The following is a 19,792-nucleotide window of genomic DNA, read 5'->3' on the forward strand; positions in this document are numbered from 1 at the left end:
CATGGGAGGTGCCTAGGTTTAGTGTTAAATAGTCATTAGGGTGCTGCTAGGTGTCAGACACATCACATCATTTATGAAAGTTGCTTTGATATATTGTTATGTTGTTTTTTATGCAGTATCAAACAATTTTGCCTCCACTCTTCGCTCTTCAGGTGCATTTGAAATGAGCACAGAAATAAATAGGGAAAAAGGGAATTTTAGCTCCTGATTTGGTTCCTAGGTTGTCATGGTGACTGAGGTATTTGGTCAAAAATGGGGCAGCCCGCTGTTCCAGATACAAACATGAGGAGAGTGTGATACAGAATGTTGTTCAGTTCATAATGAAACACTAACGAATGGTGAGGTAATGAAGTAATGAGACAGGATGTGATGTCTCAGTGTTCAGTGATGCTGATTAGTTACTGCTACGACTCATGTCTGTTCTCTAAACTAACTACATATGTCTTTTGTACCATGTAGTGAAACATTATCATACACTGTTTCATATATGAAGAAATTGTGAATCCAGTTCACTGCAAAACCACAACTGTTAGTTCTCTTCCCTCAGAGTTTCTCCATTTAATATATGAGACTGTTCCTCACACCTGCTCTTCATCAGACAATGTCAATGTTTCACACTCAGTGTAGCTTAGTCTTGTGTTTCTTCTTCTCTTTCTGATCTGTTTCCTTTAGATGATGAAGGACAACAGTCTTATGGAACACTGAAGCAGTTTAAGAGTTTTTAAACCTTGAAACAGCTAAAATAAAATGTGCAGCGTATTATAGGGAGAGAAAGAAGAAGATGTTAATGAATCAGATACAAGATGAATGCTTCTTACTAAACTCTAAAATGATTAGACACATCTACAGAGTTTGTGAGGGCACATGATGTTCACAGGGAGATGATGTTCAACTTGTCTTTACAGAGGAGAATCTTCATTTATTTGACCCTACTGTTCAAATAGAGGTCTAAAAAAAGGAGGGGGAGGTGGGGAGTTTACTGTTTCTGCTTGACATGCTGGTAAATAATAGCTGTCAGCTTGGTTTCAGCTTCTGTCTTTATCTATATCTGCATGTTTGACATTGTAAAATAGTTATTTTCATATAAATAATCTCGTCTGGTCGTCTCCCGCTTATCCAGATCCGGGACGCGGGGGCAGTAGCCTCAGCAAAGAGGTCCAGACAGCCCTCTCCCCAGCCACTTCCACCAGTTCCTCTGGGAGAATCCCGAGGCGTTCCAAGGCCAGCCGAGAGATATAATCCCTCCAGCGTGTCCTTGGTCGGCCTCGAGGCCTCAATGTGATTTTTAATTTACACACAAGAACCAAAGACAAACTAATGACAAAGATGCTATAACTAGAAATGTAATGTGGTTTATTATGGTTTATCAGTAACCAGGTCGTAAGCTGGACTTTGTTAAAGTAATGCATGTCAGTAACCTACAGTAACTTTCTCCAGATCCTGTATCCCGTATAATTATTGTATAATTAGGTTTCAGTGTGGGTAAGTTTTTGAAACAAAGCAAACAGTGAAATTGTTGATTTTCATTATGAAGGCGTGATCGTGGTCCAGGGAGGATGAGGAGCTGCATGTGGACATGATGGTGGCAACACAAAGAAAGCTCCTCTGTTATTTTCTATTTGGCTGAACAACATGAAAACAGTGTGTGAAAACTCAAGGACGGAAATTACAGTAAAGATGAGCCTCCAGTTCACTTCAGTAGAGCACATGCAGTTTGTGCATGTGCTGTGTGGACAGTCGAGGGTCATGTGCAGCAGAAATTACCCACACAGACCCACAGTTTAATTAAAGCTGCAAGCAGCGTTGATTGGGCCCTTGCACTCCTGCGCACCTAAGGGGGACTTGCAGCACGCCATTTGAAGCAGTTGTACATCATAACGACTGCTGGACACTGCGCTCACTGGTTAAGATTTATTGCACAGACCATGTGGCAGCAAAAAAGATTTAAAACATTTTTATATGCATTCTTAATTGTGACAACTAGGTGGAGCCACAGACCACACAATAGGCACACATGAGGCTCTGTATCAGACCTTACAATGAAAATGTCACGTAAATTAAATAATTGTCGCACAGGAGATAATTCCAGTAGGTAGCGTTGTGAATATTAATATTACTAGATGTCTACAGTGTGAGACTGTCATCAAACATGTGAAATTTGGGTAAGATTTGACAATATACAATAGAGTTAAAGCCACTGAAGATATTGAATGTTTGCTGTCATTCTTAATTGGGTCCACCAGGTGGAGCCAGAGACCATACAATAAGCACACATGTGGCTTTGTGTCAGATCAGAGTCGGATCAGAGCACATCATACATCAAAATTGAATGTGCTCTACAAACTCACAATATTCACAGGGAAACATCATCTAGGTGTAAAGCATGCTCTGAGCACGTTTGGAAAAGATTGGACAAAGTATCTTACAGTTATAACCACTTCCTCTTTCATAATTCACCGCCACCACTAAAGCCACGCCCTTAAGTGAAAACTCACCTTGTTTACACTGTAGGATCACCAGGGTGAGAAGGATTGGTTGGACATGTTTGCCGCACATTAGAAAATGCATAATGGATTTAGAACCACTTCTTGTTGTGAATTTGCCGTTCTTTTTTGAACACCTTTGATGAGGATGTGGTCCACCTCCTAGTACATGAAATTGTAAAATATTATATGTCATATTACCATTAGGTGGCGCTATGAGTATTGTTAAATATGAGCATGTAGATGTCTCCAGGGTGGGACTCTTATCAGAGCTATAAGGTTTGGGCTAGTTTGGAAAATGTTTGCTTGAGTTATAGCAAGTTGATGTTTTCACGGCAAAGTATCGAATTTCGCCATGGCACCACGGGTGGTCCCTCTGACAAAAATTCAAAAGCTCCGCAATTAAGCATTGCGTTGGTCTGAAGTTGAGATTAAACCGACAATGATATTGGAATTGGACAATATGTCAGGGACATATAGCCACTGTGTGGTTCATATTAACCTCGCCCAGTCACGCCCAGCAGGTTAACCTGCTAGGAAGAGTAAATGAAAAAGTAAAACATAATGTTACACGTATCCATGAGGTGGCGCTATGAGCATTACTAAATATGAATATATGGATCTGTTGAGGCCGGGACAATTATCAAACATATTAAGTTTGGGGCAGTTTGGACAATGCATGCTGGAGTTATAGCGTGTTGATTTTTCATGGCGAAGGATCAAAATTAGCTGTGCCACCACAGGCAGGCTGTTCCACGAAAGCTCAGTTTTCACTACAAGGCATCATCAAGTTCTTAAGCATTTCCTGACCAACTGTGAGGTGGGTGTGGTTAAACTTTTAGGAGCAGTATATCAAAGTGAAAAAAATTAAATCTCCTATTGCCACAAGGGGGCGCTATGGGTATCACTGAATATGAGCACATGAATGTATTCAGAGCGGGACTATTATCAGAACCAGAAAGTTTGGGGCAGTTTGGACAATTTGTGTTGGAATAAGAGCAAGTTGAATTTTTATGGCAAATCATCAAAATTCCTCCAATGAAAACTCAAAAGCTTCACAATTTACGTTGCAAAGGTCTTAAGATAAGTGTGACAAAATATGGTATGTATCGGATAAATCCCCTAGGAGGAGTTTATTAAAGTACATGACCCTTAAATCGCAAAAAACGGCACCAAAATTGCAAATTCAAAATGGCGGACTTCCTGTTGTCTATGGATGCAAGAGGTTTTTTTGTGCATCATGGCATAGTGCATGTGCCTACCGATTTTCGTACATGTAGGTTAAACCAAGGGTATAGGAAGGGCCTTGTTGAAATATTCTAGGTGGTGCTGTCGAGCCATTTTGTCACACCCATGTGCAAGACCCATATCAAATGTAAGTTTTCACGAGGCCTGATGCATGTGCATTGTTTCATGAGTTTTTGAGCATGGGAAGGCCCTCAAAAAGGAAATTTTGCTTTTATGAATCAAGACAAATAATAAACCGAGGTTTCAATTTGGACAATATGTCATAGACATAAAGCCACTTCCTGGTTCATATTCACCTCACTGCCAGAGCCCCGCCCTTGAATGAAAACTCACAATTTTTACAATAAAGCATCATCAGGATTTGCATAGTATTTTCTGACCCTGTTAAAGAGGGCCAGTTCAACCTGCTAGTAAATTAAACAGTAAAACATAATGTCACATGTTGCCATGAGGTGGCACTATGAGTATTATTAGATAAGGGCATGTAGATGTCTTCAGGGCGGGACACTTATCAAACATATAAAGTTTGGGGCAGTTTGGACAATGCATGCTGGAGTTATAGTGAGTAATTTATTCAGGACACGCCGTTCATCAAAAACTCACAGTTTTCACAATGAAGCATCAGGAAGGTCTTAAGCATTTGGTCACCAAATTTGAGATGGTTATGATCAACCCTGTAGGAGACACAAATTAAATGGTAAAACATGACATTTCCTGTTGCCTGTTGTCACAAGGAGGCCCTATGACCATCAATGAATATGGGCATATAGGTGTATTCAGGGCAGGACTCTTATCAAACACAGAAAGCTTGAGGCAGTTTGGACAATTTGTGTTGGAATGAGAACGAGTTGATTTTTCATGGTGAAGAATAAAACTTTGCTGCGCCACCATGGGTGGGTCCTCCAACGAAAAGTCAAAAGCTTCACAATTTAACATGGCAAAGGTCTTAAGATGAGACTGACCAAATATTATGTAGATCTCATCAAATCTGTAGGAAGAGTTTGTTAAAATACGTGACCCTTAATTTGCAAAAATGTGCCAGGAAATTCAAAATGGCTGACTTCTTGTTGCATATAAGAGTATAAGTGCCATAGACTTTTTTGTAGGTCTTGGCATGTTTTATATATCTACTGAATTTCATACTTGTAGGTGAAACAGGTGGTGCTAGTGAGCCATTTTGCCACGCCCATGTACAAAACCCATAAAATATTAAAATTTTCACCAGGCCTGATGGATGTGCAAAGTTTCATGAGTTTTTGGACATGGGAAGGCCCTCAAAAAGGTGATTTATCTTCCGGTCGGAATAATGATGATCACTATAGTTTAAATAGCATCTTCACACCCTTGGTGCTTGGGCCCTAATAATAACAATAATCTTTCCAAAAACAATAGGTTCCTGGCACCTCTGGTGCCAAGGACTGTTGGGGCCTTGCACACTGCTCGGGCCCTAATAAACAGCGAGGTAAACCGTTCGGTGCTCAGGCCCTAAAGATGCATTTGATTTTTATTTCATTGGTTTATAAAGCTCTTAATGGTCCCGGTACTTTTACCCTCTGGACCCGGGGGCCCTCAGGTTGTCTGGTTGTGATCTTTTAATTAAACACAAACCCACAGTGAGGGGTCCTGTTATTACTGTGGTCCAGCCTCCCTAAAGACCTGATGGGAGCAAACTAATTTCTACATTTCAAGCTGCTTTACTGACATGTCCTTTACTGTATGTGTATTTTATGGATTGTTTTCCTTCTAACATTCCACCCTTTATTTCTGCTTTTATTCACTTCAATATATCTCCTCTGTTTTATTTTATCTTTATCTTTGATTTCCAGTCTTCATGTTATTATTGTTGTATTTTTTATTGTTTTTATTTATAACATAGTCAATTATTGCTCTGTGTGTAGGTGGGGGTATTTTTTTATTCCTTTTATTATGTAAAGAACTATATTGTTTGTGTGAAAAGTTTGGCTGATTGATTGTGTTTTTTAGGATAGGTAGTTACTGCATTCATGGATGTGATATAAAAGTCCCAGAGCTTTGCTCTGCTCTGATGTCATGAAACTCAACACAGTTGAAAACATCAGTGGTGAGCTGGGAGGAAGTCTCTAATAAAACCACTGATGTGAATAATGTTAATTGTTAATGTGCAGGACAGAATCTCAGAAATGAAGCAGGGGCAAAATAAACTGTGATGGTTGGAAAAAAAAATGAAAAGTCAATGAGTTTGACTTGAAGAAGAAAACATGTTTTCTACAACCTGAAGAGACAACATTCACAGTTTGTTACGGTGTGAGCACTGCTGTAGGAAATATTGGAAGACAAAATTGAAACACTCAGAAACCTCTCCTCAGTGTAGTGGTGTGATGGTGTGCATAATTAGTAGTGGACACAGTGTGGAGTCAGAGGTGATAAATACTGTGAGAGCATCGTCATGATAAAAACAATCAGCACTACTTGACTTACCTTGGGTCATTCCACTCCCCACATTGTCAGTAGCGTTGAAGCCATTCTGGGAGGTCTGGGTCCCCAGGTCCACCATCTGGTGGAGGCGGAGCTTGCGGCAGTAAATTGATGCTGCTTCGGGTTCTAAGGCAATGATCAGCTGCTCTGGGTTTTCCCGGGACACCAGACCAGACTACACAGGGGCAGAAAAGTTGTTTTCAGCTTCTCTCAAACATAAGTGTCATAATGATGACATGCTCAAAATGTCCATAATGCTACAGCAGGCTGTGTCTGAAACTGTCTACGGCAACCACACGCTAGTTGTTCTTCATGTCCAGGTCTAAACTTTAAACAGCCGTAGAAGAGCTCATGACTTCTGAACACAGTGATATTGTTTGGGTCACAACATGCTCAGAGTTGTGTATATGAAAAGTAATACTGCTCTTGCTGTTGAGGTCCTGCAGTCACAGTCACTACACTAGCTGCTATAAATACAGTAATACTAATGTCTGAGATCACAAATTAATTATGACACACACAAAAACCTGCACAAACCAAAGAAGAAGAACCAAACCAATATTAATGGTTATCTGCAGTTAAAGTTATAATCTGTAATTTTTAAAATCTCTAAAAACAAACTATATGTACTATATGTTCTATATGTTGATGAGTTGTGTTTTTGCACTATCCCAAATGCTTCCATCAATTCTCAAACAAGAGAAATCTGTGATTTTAATCATGGTAACTTTTCATTGGTCACCTGTCAGTGACATCATATCCTCTATGATCATGTGTCATTATTGTGTTTGTCTGACAGAAGCTCACCATTAACTTTTATCTAGTTTTAATCCACATACACTTTTGACACCTTGGTGGTTTTCAGCTCTATATTTGAACCAGATGAAGGATTTTAGTCGTCGGACGTCTGGATCTGAAGTTATCAGAGAAACAAGCTGCGGAAATGTTAGACAGCTCAGCTCCCAGCTGCTGGAGACGTCCTGTCCTGTGTCCACTGAAGAGCATTGGTGAATCTCTGATTTTTAAAGTGAAACTGCTTTATAGGTGTTTCTACTGGTTTGAATCCCCTGGTGTGTTTGTTATGGAGAGGAGGACACCTCTGTGGATAATTCAGCTGCTGGTAAAAACCTGCTGAATGTCTGGTTCATAAGTTATCAGAGAAACAATCACAATAAAGCTTAGCATCAATCTCAGCTCCAGCTCTTCCCTGAGTCTCTGTCCTCCGTACAGCGTCGCTCAAACACTGACTGTAAATGTCAAACTGCTTTATTCAGTGTTTAACAGTTCTAATCACCAGGTCTGTTTGATTTCCTGAACCACTGACACTGAAGGAATCCAAACCAGGAGGAGCTTACAGTAATGGTGAAGACAAGAACTCCCATGATCTCACGCTATTTCATAACGACGACCAATGCCATCTATTGTTATTGTATTAATGAAGAGACTCCTAGAGGCAGAAGTGCAGTAAAGAGCTGTGACGGAGAATGTGGTTAAACCTGGAGCCCATAGAGAAGACTTTCATTTTTGAAGAGAACAAGTGATTCTGTTTGAGAAACAGCATTTAATTAGTTTAAGAAGGTGTTGTTCAACATGCTGGGAAACGCAACCTAGTTACTACTGTAACTTTAGTTCATATATATAAACTCATTAAGTTCATTAAGACTTGTTATGTTGAAGCGTGGTTATGTTAAAAAGTTAGACTACTTTGATTTATCATTAAAGCCCTGTCAGGTTCATATGAAGTCTGCAGCAGGAAGCAGTGTTTGTATAGTTGATACAACCATGAACTCAGGAGCCCAGTCTGTGTCCTGACAAATGCAAAACATTATTCATGATATGAGGAAGATGTCATTTAGTTTTCCGATTAACAGCTGCTGGTGAAGAAACTGAAAATTACAACAGTTATATATCACACTCTTATTTTACATGTGACCTCTGTGTCACAGTTTGTGGTAATGCTGGACCCAAAATGCAACCAACACGAGGGAGAAGTGAAAAATGTTTAACGAACCTTAGAACTTCCAAAAAACTGGTGAACCAACTGAACAGGAAACCGAAGGACGAGGTTACACAAGGAACTACAACAGGTAACACCAACAACAATTACAGACAGCCAAAGCACGAGGAACCACAGGGGACAACAAAAGATAACACCAAGGACACTTACAGACGAACGGGAGCACAGAGACTAAATAGACACAAGGGAGGCAAGGGTGATTGAACACAGGTGAAACACATTAGGGCGGGGCAGTCAATCAACAAGCAGGGAAACAGGACAAAGACAGGAAGTAAAAACATCAAGACACACAAGGAAACTAACTACAAAATAAAACTGCTGTTTGAGAACAGGACCCAGTGCTTGGTGCGTGGTGTTAGGGATGGGTCAGAAGAGAAAGGACTATGGGTTGTGTCATGGTCCCTGGAGAACGGACGGATGATGTGATCAGAGGAGTGGTAACAGTGCTTGCACTGCTGGACGCTAAATCACTGTAGATACCCAGCTTCCACTCTGCTCCCCCTTTCTCTCTACCTCTGTGTTTTAATCACATCCCCTCCCTCTCTCTGTCAGCTCATCCCTCCATTCCTAGCTCCAGCCCCACTGCAAATAAACATCCCCACCCTCCCCCACACCATCCTTACTCCTTTAGCATGCACACGAGGGATATGATCGGGACAAAAGAATGACATCATTGGAGAGGACAGGAATCTGGATCAGTCTAGAACCACTGTTCATAAGACTGAAAGTGTGAATTTGGTTTCAGGTTCAGGTGATTTTTACTGTTACTTTGATATCATTTCTACAACTGGAATCTTTGAGGGAAAAGATTTTCTTACTGTCCAGTTACATGAGAGGATAGGTATTCATTTAATGTCTATAGTCCATAGTTTTTACGTAATCAATAGATCATATATCTATGTGTAATGTGCAGGGTGTCACAGAGAACTAACAGTAACTCTGCAGCTCCACAACCTGCCCAGAACCACAATCAGAGACAAACTGGTGACCGTGGTGGAGCAGTTAGCAGCTTTTTCTCACAAGTTGGTGGAAACCAAAACTTTGGTCAAAGCAGAAAGAATATTGGCAATATGATTCCCACTGAATGATGCTGTTGCTTTGAGTGTGGTGGATATGTAAATAGGCACTTATTTGCTAACATGTTAGCCACATCTCAAAAAGTTTCAGAAAGTGATAAAAAAAAATTCCTGGATTGCTGGTTTTGACAGACAGAGAGATAGTTTGACAGCTTCATGACATCTTGTCACAGGGAGGTTGCCAGGTTTGGTCCCATAGGCAAAACCAAAAACCTGCACCCACCGACAGCCAAAGACTTTGCACAGAAGTCAGAGGCAGGTAAACTGTTTTTCAGCAAAATAGTCACATCATGACATGACACATCATGAATCACAATTTGTCATTTTTACATTTCTGTCCAGTTGTTGGTATGTAGGTGTACTTTTTAACTTTGCAGAGAGAAGGTGGATTATCACAATTTAGTATCAAGGCAAAAGGAAATCATGACATTATTTGATAAGTGACAAGTGAAAACATGATGAGTCAATGTTTGTTGCCTGAATTTAAATGCACAGTGTGCACCTTCTGTCTCTAGGGCTCTCTCAATCAAAACAATAACAAAACACAGCATTGGTTGATGTCATGAAATAGCGTGGGATCATGGGAGTTCTTGTCTTCATCACCATTACCGTAAGCTCCTCCCGGTTTGGATTCCTTCTGTGTCAGTGGTTCAGGAAATCAAACAGACCCGGTGATTTCAACCATTAAAAACACTGAATAAAGCAGTTTGACATTTACAGTCAGTGTTTGAGCGACGCTGTACGGAGGACAGAGACTCAGGGAAGAGTTGGAGCTGAGATTGATGCTAAGCTTTATTGTGATTGTTTCTCTGATAACTTATGAACCAGACGTTCAGCAGGTTTTTACCAGCAGCTGAATTATCCACAGAGGTGTCCTCCTCTCCATAACAAACACACCAGGGGATTAAAACCAGTAGAAACACCTATGAAGCAGTTTACCTTTAAAACTCAGAGATTCATTGACGCTCTTGAGTGACTTTTTTTAGGTCTTTTAATTTTTATTTTTCAATGTTTTTCCAGATCAACTGACATTTGCATTCCTTTCTTTTAGTCTCCTAGGCAGATGTGGATGATGTCTGGCAACAATTTTAATTTTGCAGGACCATCTAAGTACATTTTAGTGTGCTAGGCTTTCCCTAAAGCTTTTTGTGGCTGAGTTAATAATTGATGCACTCACATCTCAGGCCACACACGGTGGTTAAATGAGGGAGACTCAAATCTACAGTGAGTTAGCTGTGGATGTGAATCACATTCTACCTGGAAAAACCAAAATGCTACAACAGAGCCAATGTAAAGCCATCTTGTTGCAGTTATATATGGTTCAGCTTTTGTTTATACAGTTTATCACTGATAAATCATCTCCAGACTGGTAAAGTTCTAAAGTCTTTGTTCTGGATGATTTTCATGACAGACATGAGGTACAATACATGTTGGGGCTTCAGAAATTATCATTGTCAGCACATCTGCTTGAACAGGGGGTATTCATAATGTCTGTGAAGAGGTTTGAGCAGTTTTCTTTTTTATTGGAATCTAATATTATTATCAATCTCTGTGTTAAAAAGAAAAATACAACTAGAGCAGCACACAGCAGACAAGTCCTAAATCTCAAAACAATAAATAAGTCAGATTTTTTACATCAAGATCCAAACATTATTTCCTGAGAAATTGACTAAATACATAAGTATAAATATATATATATATATATATACATATATATATAGTATAAATATATATACAGTATATATATAAATGCAGTGCCACCCTTGATGCTATAATTATGTTTGTGGCCACAATAAAAAATAAACACTGTCAATAAACAGACTCTGTCACATCATTCTTCACATAAACCATTTAAGAAAAGTGGCTCGTTGGTCTAGGGGTATGTCAGTTAGCTTGCAAGAGGTCTCGGGTTCAAATCCCAGAGGAGCCAATTGTTTGGAAAAATACAGTGATGGTCATTGGCAAACCCAAATGTTTCTATGATTCGTAAAGTATGAGTCTCTGTCTAACTGCTCAGCGATTTGTTCACTGAGGCCTAATTGTGTGTCTCACATATTTAAAGGAAACAGTCTGAGGTATTTGGAGTGGAAATGTGAAACTGCTTACAACTGATGAGAAAGTTGGTTGTGTTATTTCAATGCTAGTATATACTATCATATACCAGCTTGTGATCAACAAGTATTGCAGCATGCATACACGTGTTGAAGACTGCACTATTATAATAGTGATCTGCCAAGGTACAAGCGTACCTGGCTTTTAAAGGGAAAGTTGGCATTCTGATTGGTTTATTGCATGTTATGCCGAAAACACAAAAAGTGGATTTGGACACGCTCTAAATGCACTTGCACTGTGCACTTTAGTCCAAAAAGAGCCCACAATCACACACACATTCACATGCAGAGCCCTGGTCCCCCTCACCCATCAAAGCTGTCCTCTGACTATATACACCGCATAAGTATAGTAGTATATATTAGATATATTTATAATGGTGAGAAAAAAGGCAATTAACAAAGGAAATCAGAATAGTTGGTCAGTGTCAGAGCAGACCTACCAGACAAGCTATTTGGTTGTGTTATTTTGATGCTATGACATAACATATGCTATCATAAACCAGTGGGTGACAATTAAAGGAAGAACCAACAGAAACCTTCTCAGTAAGGACCAGAATAGCTTCAATGTGCCGTGGTGTCTGGACTCTACTGGAAGGATCTTTATTTTTTATGTTTTTTTTGTCAAGTACTGAAGAGTTTTATCTCTTTGGTAAAACTGTCATTTTCAAGTTAAGCGAGCAAAGCAGCTAGCAGGCGGGAGACAACCGTGGTCACGTGTTGTGATCATCATTTCCAGTAAGTGCACTACAGTGCTTGATTTGGGACAACACTACACTGCGCCAGTGAGTATACAGTGCACTACATGTGAGTGTACTATGTACACAGTGTACTACATGAGTATCTGATTTGGTTTTTGTAAGCCGTTTGTGTTGTATTTGAAAAGCTCAGCTGAGATTTCTCTTGAGATAAATCTAATGCAAGAGGCTCATTGGTCTACGGGTATGATTCTCGCTTAGGTTTGTAAAATCCTGGACAAGCCCTTTGTTACAAATTAGATGAAAAATGTTCTGTATGAGCTGTCTGGTCAGATATCCTAACACAACAGGATCTAATGCGGAGACACTAAAACACACTAGAGTGATGACACTCTACATATATACTACATATGCTCATTGCTTTGTTATTTTGGAGCAATGAAAGTAATACGTTTCATCAGCTGTATTTTTGTCAAACTATCCCAAGCTTTTGTTTGAATTCATCAAAACTTACTTAGTTTGAATCATGGATGATAGGGTGGGGATGGTTGCAAGACCACACAACAGTATTTCTCAACATATTTAGTTCAAAATAGGTTAGATTTCTCCATTTCATTCTCCACCAAAATAACTTATGTATTTTCTTATATGTTAAAATTTGTAATTATTGTTGCATCTGCTGTGCTATGGGACAAAATTAGCTGCATATATTTTCCTATGAAAACAGGAGAAAAGTATTTTTATTTGTTGACATACAGTGAATAAATCATCTAAAAGTAGAAAATGTATTCTGTTTGTTTTTACTATTTTGAAGTTGCTGCAGATATAATCAGGGATGAGAGCCACACATTCATGTACTGGAAAGACTGGCTCAAACCCCCCCCCTCTCCAACTCATCTATCAAGACTGTAGGCTTCTCTGGGAAAATTCAAGTGACACCCCTAACTCAGCCAGTCCCAATGTTAATAGCAGGAAAAACTATAGTTGCACCTCTGCTATATTCAGACAACACACCTGTCAACTTCCTAGGGAGAGACATTTTGTGCCCTCTTAAAGCTAACATCATGTTCACACAAGATGGCCTCTATATAGATTTCCCTGAGGCTCCACCAGCTGGAATAATGCCATTACTGACACAACAGGAAGCCATCAACCTGGTCCAACCCCTAATGTACTAGCCCAGACTGATGCCACAATCTCAACTGCTCCAGGAGTGGAAAACATGGAAACCATGGGCACAAGCTCAGTTAGGAAATGCTGATGAACCACAACTGCCACCTCATTGCACTCTTCTGTACGATGAACAACAAAAGCATAAAGATTATGAGGAATGCTGGGAAGAACTAAAAAATAAAAAAACATATTATGTGGTCAGCCAAGATGTGTATATAGGACATCTTGTACTGGTAGTCTTGAATTACAAGACCGGTTCCTGGTTTGCTCCACCCCAAATGTCTCACTGCTAGTGACATAAGACATGAACCCATGAATTGGCCCAATGGTGAACACAGCATTACGAATACAAGAGTGGAAACCTACAGAGAATAAGTACATTCACATCTCACCAGGACAACCATACATCAGAATATCATTAAGAGCATGTGATGAAGGGACAGCAGAAAAGCTCATAGTAAACGAAAGAACACCTACACTTATGCCATTAATACCAGAACATAAAATCCTGTTAGAACAGTTGACACAAGAAGTGTGGTCAAAACACAAAACTGATGTAGGTAGGATTAAAGTAGTGCAACCTATACATATTAAGCTTAAACCAGGAGCTAGGTTGCCATATAGAAAACAATATCCACTGAAGCAGCATGCTATAGAAGGAATCAAGCACAATTGAAGGCCTGACAGAGGCAGGGGTTTTGGTAAAAACAAAAAGCCCCTGCAATACTCCCGTTTTCCCAATCAAGAAGCCACACTCTAATGATTATCGATCAGTGCATGACCTTAGAGCTATCAATTCCATTGTTGTTGCTGAGACACCTGTTGTTCCAGACCCCCACACGCTGCTCTCAAACATTCCAATTGATACACACTGGTATAGTTATTGATTTATGTTCAGCCTTTTTCAGTGTACCACTGCATCTAGATTCACAACACCTGTTTGCATTCACTTATCAAGGACAGCACCTAGCACAGGGCTATGGAGAAAGCCCATCAATTTTTAACAGAGTGCTGGCTCAAGATCTGCAACACTTAGACGTTCCAAGTGCTGTAATCCAGTATGTGGATGGTTTGCTAATTTGTAGTCCCACCAAACAACAGTGTGAAAAAGACTTGATTGCAGTGCTAACAGCGCTGGATGACATAAAGTCATCAAAGAGAAACTTCAATTTTGTCAAAAAGAAGTTGAATATTTGGACAGAACAATGTGTGGATATAACAGGTTAATTGATCCCTCACAGTTAGAAGCTATTGCTAAAGCTCCAAAACCACAAACAGTGGGACAAATGCTCTCTGGGGATCAGTTGTCCGTGGCTTTGTGACTATGCTATCAAAACAGCGCCACTGCGAGCCCTAATATGGGCAGCAGGATAAACAAACAACTCCTCCTCTGTCCACTCCACAGAGGAGGCAAAAGATACCTTCCATGCACTAAAAGGAGACCTGCAATCTGCCCCAGCACTGGAAAACCCTGACTATTCCAAGCTGTTTCATTTATATGTTGCAGAAAAAAATTTGGATATGCAAGTGCAGTATTGTTGCAAGATACACCAACATGTAAACAGCCATTAGCCTACTACACACCAAATTGGATAACACTGAATCAGGCTGGCCAACCTGTTATCGAGGATTGGCAGCAGCAGCCTTTGCTTTTCAAGAGGCCTCAGCGTTAACCATGGGACACAAGGTTGTCTTATACCCATCTCACCAATTACATGCCTTGATCACAGGCCTACGGTTCATTCTAACTCAAGCTAGAAAAACCGGTTATGAAGTTATACTTTCAGCACCTGAACTCACCATCCCAAGATGCAACACAGTGAATCTTGCAACCAGGGTAGTGTTGCCTGAGGATGGCACGCCGCAAGACTGTGTCCAAACAACAGACACCTTCATGCAAGCATTTGATGATCTGTATAAACAACCAATCACAGTGGATCTCACATTGTTTGTAGATGGCTCCTGTTTCAGGGATGCTACACAAAACCATGCTGGTTATGCCATTGTACAATTAGATAAGGATAATATCTTTACAGAAATTCAAGCATCCAAGGCTGCACAACCATGTTCTGCACAACTTGCAGAGATCAAAGTGTTAACAGCTGCATTTAAGTTAGCACAAAGAAAGCATCTTAATGTATACACAGACTCAACTTATGCATATGGTGTGTGTCACATACATGGAAACATTCAGAAACAGAAATTTTCTTAGAGCTGATGACACCCCAGTAAAGCACGGGTAAGCTGTCTCTGCTCTGTTAGACACAATGCACCTCCCTACAGCTGTCGCTATCATTAAGTGTCCAGCACATCAAAGGACAGACTTTTTAATTGCAGAGGGCAATAATTTAGCAGATGAAGCTGCAAAATGTGCAGCAGTTAGCACAACTACAGGCCCATTGTTGGTAGCTGGAGAAGTTGGTGTGGTTGAAAAAGGGGGCTATCAAGGTCACAAGAGATGGTCCTCAAAAGAGTTTGTGGAGAAGTTCTCATGGCCATTTTGCGTTGCCTGTTTCGTTGTTGTGTTTTGCTATAAGAAATGCGAATGGCACTGACCATTGTGCAAGGGTGAAGATTATCAAACGCATACAAAACACCAAGGGGTGGATCATTAGCAGCAAGGCAGAGGAGTGGATCAGACACAGAGGATGAACTCACGAGCCCCGCAGAATCAGACTCAGCAGGACCAGCAGGAACATAGAGACAGAGTAACAGGAGGAAAGACATTATGGAGATTAGGAACACAGATTATAGTTTTGCTAATATACGGGGTCTTAATACAAAATTATGGAGACTTAAATCAATCAGAAAACAAGGACAGTTGAATAACTATGCATTAGCAGGGAAAGTCATGCAATTTCACATTATATGGACTATACTGAAGGTTGTTTGGTAAAACAAAGTGTACTAATGACATGGTCAGAAGGCCCAGGACTCAGTTGGGGAAGCAACCAACTGCCTCAGGATATGCAGTTCCAGTCCAAGGAGGACCCACTACACTCCCATCGACATCACCTCCACCAAAGCCTTCAGTACTGTACCAGTTGCTCCAAGGCAAGATGCCAGTCCAACAGCCAGAACCACCACTTCCAACAATAGATTAGTGAGCACATAAAGAGTGTTATGTTTGAAAATTACATAGAGTAGTATGTTTGAAAAGCACATAAAGAGCACAATGTTTAATGAACACTATGTTTGAACTGAGAGTATACACACTAAGTATTATGCATGTTTTTGAATTTGCACTGGCTGTTAAATTTATATTCTCTCTGGATCTAAAATAACCATTTGCTGTGATGTGTACCGAGTCAGATCTGGGAGTGTAGATAATTTAAATGACAATTTAAATTATCCAAGTTTGCCAAATGTGTTTGGCAAGCCTACTGCATAACCCTTAACTATGTCACAATGTGTGAGGTTTTGTAACAAGTAAGAATGATAATACAGGATCCATTTGCAATCCTTTATATGTTTATGTTTGAACCTGTCATTATGTATGTCTTGATAATGTGTGAATGTGTGACTAGTTAGTCCCAAAGGGGGGAAATGTTGTAGTTAATGTTCAATAAAATATACTATGCATTATTAATATACTGGATGTTAAACTTATATAATACAATGAAATAACTATATTCACAACTGAGGTCAGATATGTAAGTGGACCAGCCTTTACTGAAGTAGGATTGTTATAGAATGGAACCTGGAGGAAATAAAGTAAAAAAAAATGGTCTGAAGGCCCTGGGAGTAATGGTGTAGCAAGGCCCAGGTTGAGGATATCTATCCTCAGGTTCCCAGGTTGATAGGTTGGCTTTAGAAAATAGGTGGAGAATCCACATAGAAGGAACTACATATAATGCTGCACAGGCACTCTGTCTTCAGTTTGGATCTGGATCTGATCTCGCTTTTGTTCTTTTGAAAGAATAATTTCTATTGCATTGGACTCTGACCATCTCCAGTGACTTATTTTTAGAATCTTTTTTGACCCCAGTAAAAGAGCATTTTTGGACCACCTGATTCTGATTCCTTAAAAAAAGAGAGACAACTGCAGATAAGGGATTGGAAGAGTTACTGCGTGCAGGGTACTGGACCACCAGAAAACTGTTGTCACCAAGATAGGAGCCTCAGAGTATTTAAAAATGGCAGCTATTGAGTCCTAAACAGGTAAGATAATTATAAGAAGAATAAAACTAGAGAGAGAGAGAGCGAGAGAGAGAGAGAGAGAGAGAGAGAGAGAGACCTCTTTGACAATGATGAGCACCTCACTCTGAGCAGTCACTGAGGCTATGTCCATCTTTATTTACAGTCTATAATCTATACAAGTGCATCGTTGGTCTAAGGGTATGATTCTCACTTAGGCTGCACGAGCCCTTTGTTTGGAATAATACAGCAAAGATCATTACCATAGTTGGAAGAAATGTCTGTGTGCTCTGTGCTCAGTTGGCCAAAGTACAAAAGAATGCTGAGAACAGAGAAAGATTCACCAGGCAAGTCCAACACCTGACACACCTGCTCTCCTAAGTCCCCACAATGAAAGTGTCCCAAACCCCACTCTCCCTGCTCTGCACACAAAATGACAAAATCCTGGCACCTCCTGATACATCCATACAGCCAGCTGCCAACAGCTCTGCCCATCACAGCTTCCTTCCACACAGCCTGAAAGCAGGGCCCACGGGTGGTCCTGTTGACTGACTGCAATTAGAGATTCTCAGACACAAACAAGCTTCTCTCCTTTGAAGAAACTCTCCATTCAGAAATCACCTGCTTCCAGGCCCAGGGAAATGTTCTTCTAACAGGAGAGCTGAATTGAAGAACAGGCACTCAACCTGATGTCATTGACCCACAAGGCAACAATCACGTGTTTAGTCAGTCCCCCCTGTTTACCACACCAACCATTACCATCACAGTTGCAGGGAGTTGGTGCGTCTCTGTCGTCTCTACCTTAGGCCTGTACATAGTTAATGGTAGGCTCAGAGGGGGTTCTTTATGAAGATTTACTCCTCAGCTCTTGCATATACTGTGGTAGACTATACATTCACTGACATGGACCCCTCCACAACCAATGTGTTCTTTACTGTAATCTGTAATGAGTGACATAGAGGAGCCCCAGTGGAGACAAATTCATCTTAGCCTTAAACTAGGGTGACAGATCTGTCAACAACGTCTGAGCGCTGAAGACGTTACAGCGGAAAAGGGGATGAGAATCAGCGAGTTCAACCAGGTGTTGTGTTTACATCAATGTCGATTGGAGCCAGAACCGATAAATACCTGCTTCTACTGCTGAGTCATTTGACCCAGGTGTGAATGCTGATTGAACCCTTTTACACTGCAGATAAAAGCCTTATCAGTGAGTTTTTTGACCAGTGGAAAAGGGGCTAAAGAGCATGGGGCAAGGGTTTGAGTGAATTATTGCTTTGCTCACAGCTCTACAGTGAAATATAGTTTTATTCATTTGAAATAGTAAAATATTCTGTATAAACAGGTCTGAACAGGTCTGAACAGGACCAAAGTGTCTCTATGTTGATCTCTGTCTGACTCCCTCTCAGTGTCCTCCTACACAGTCTGGAGGTCACTGACTTTATATGTGTGAGTGGCACTCACCATCCATCTCTCTCTCCTCCTTCAAGACTTAGAAATCAGTGGTTTGCAAACTACAGATGCTGGAAACAGGAAATGACTGTGAGAGTGTAGATGTGACTGAAGCGTCTCAGCCTACCTTATAGGCAGCTTCCCTCATGAACTGCTTTGCAGGCATTTTCCAGATGGCAGGAACCGTGATCACCCATCTCACATCATTGTTGTCAAACTCCCCACCTGTCTGATCACTCAGCTCCTGTAGAGTGAACATTCAGACTGTTTTTTACACTCATTGGCAGGTAAGTGTCACACTTGGGGCTCAGACTATCATGGTAAAGTGGTTTTAGAGTCAGAACAAGTAATTACTGGGTCAGTGCTACCAGTCGCCTTTTTATGGATTAAATGTTTGTTGAGCAATTCATATGCTTTATTAAAATGATGTAAATAGATAGACTGGCTTCAGATTGGGCCAAAAAAAAAAAGTTATAGAATATAAACCAAATATGAAAATATACTGCATATGTAATACAACAGAAAATGTAGTGCTGACACAGGTATGTTACCTTGAGAGCTTGCTCCTTAAAGAAGGCCAATGCATACGCAAAGATATCCAGAGCTTTCACTCGCTTCCCATTGGCTGCGTGGAGGTCAGTGTCAATGGACAAATTCTGATTGCACAGATAAAAGACACTGAGTTGAATAAAACGACTGGTGAAGAAGAAAAGTACACAAGATTCATTCATTACAGTGGGGGTATCTGACAAACTGTAGATATGTGATACTCTACTCAGTATATTATTATTTGTATTTTTTAGTGGCATGGTCATTCATGGTCAAAGCCATTCCTAATGGCTTTTGTGGCCCCCTCGACCTTTGCTCTACCCCCATCATCCTGCTAAAGAGCAAACGAGTCAAAATAAACTACAATGTGTGTTCATGTTACTGAAGGAACATGTCATCT

At 40.4% G+C, this 19,792-nt stretch overlaps 1 protein-coding gene across 2 annotated transcripts in view; it reads right to left on the reverse strand.

Annotated features, from left to right (window-relative positions):
* hspa12a (heat shock protein family A (Hsp70) member 12A) overlaps window positions 1-19,792 on the reverse strand; it is a 57,861-nt gene that overhangs the window by 14,176 nt on the left and 23,893 nt on the right. For both annotated transcript variants that reach the window (XM_022765127.1, XM_022765126.1), the window contains exons 5-7: window positions 19,395-19,499; window positions 18,971-19,087; window positions 6,189-6,360 (exon numbers count right to left, since the gene is read on the reverse strand). In XM_022765127.1, the coding sequence (XP_022620848.1) occupies window positions 6,189-6,360; window positions 18,971-19,087; window positions 19,395-19,499 (394 nt within the window). The remainder of the gene's footprint in view (window positions 1-6,188; window positions 6,361-18,970; window positions 19,088-19,394; window positions 19,500-19,792) is intronic.

Source organism: Seriola dumerili, unplaced genomic scaffold, assembly GCF_002260705.1.
Source record: "Seriola dumerili isolate Sdu_G_001 unplaced genomic scaffold, Sdu_1.0 BDQW01000665.1, whole genome shotgun sequence".
Lineage (NCBI taxonomy): Eukaryota > Metazoa > Chordata > Actinopteri > Carangiformes > Carangidae > Seriola > Seriola dumerili.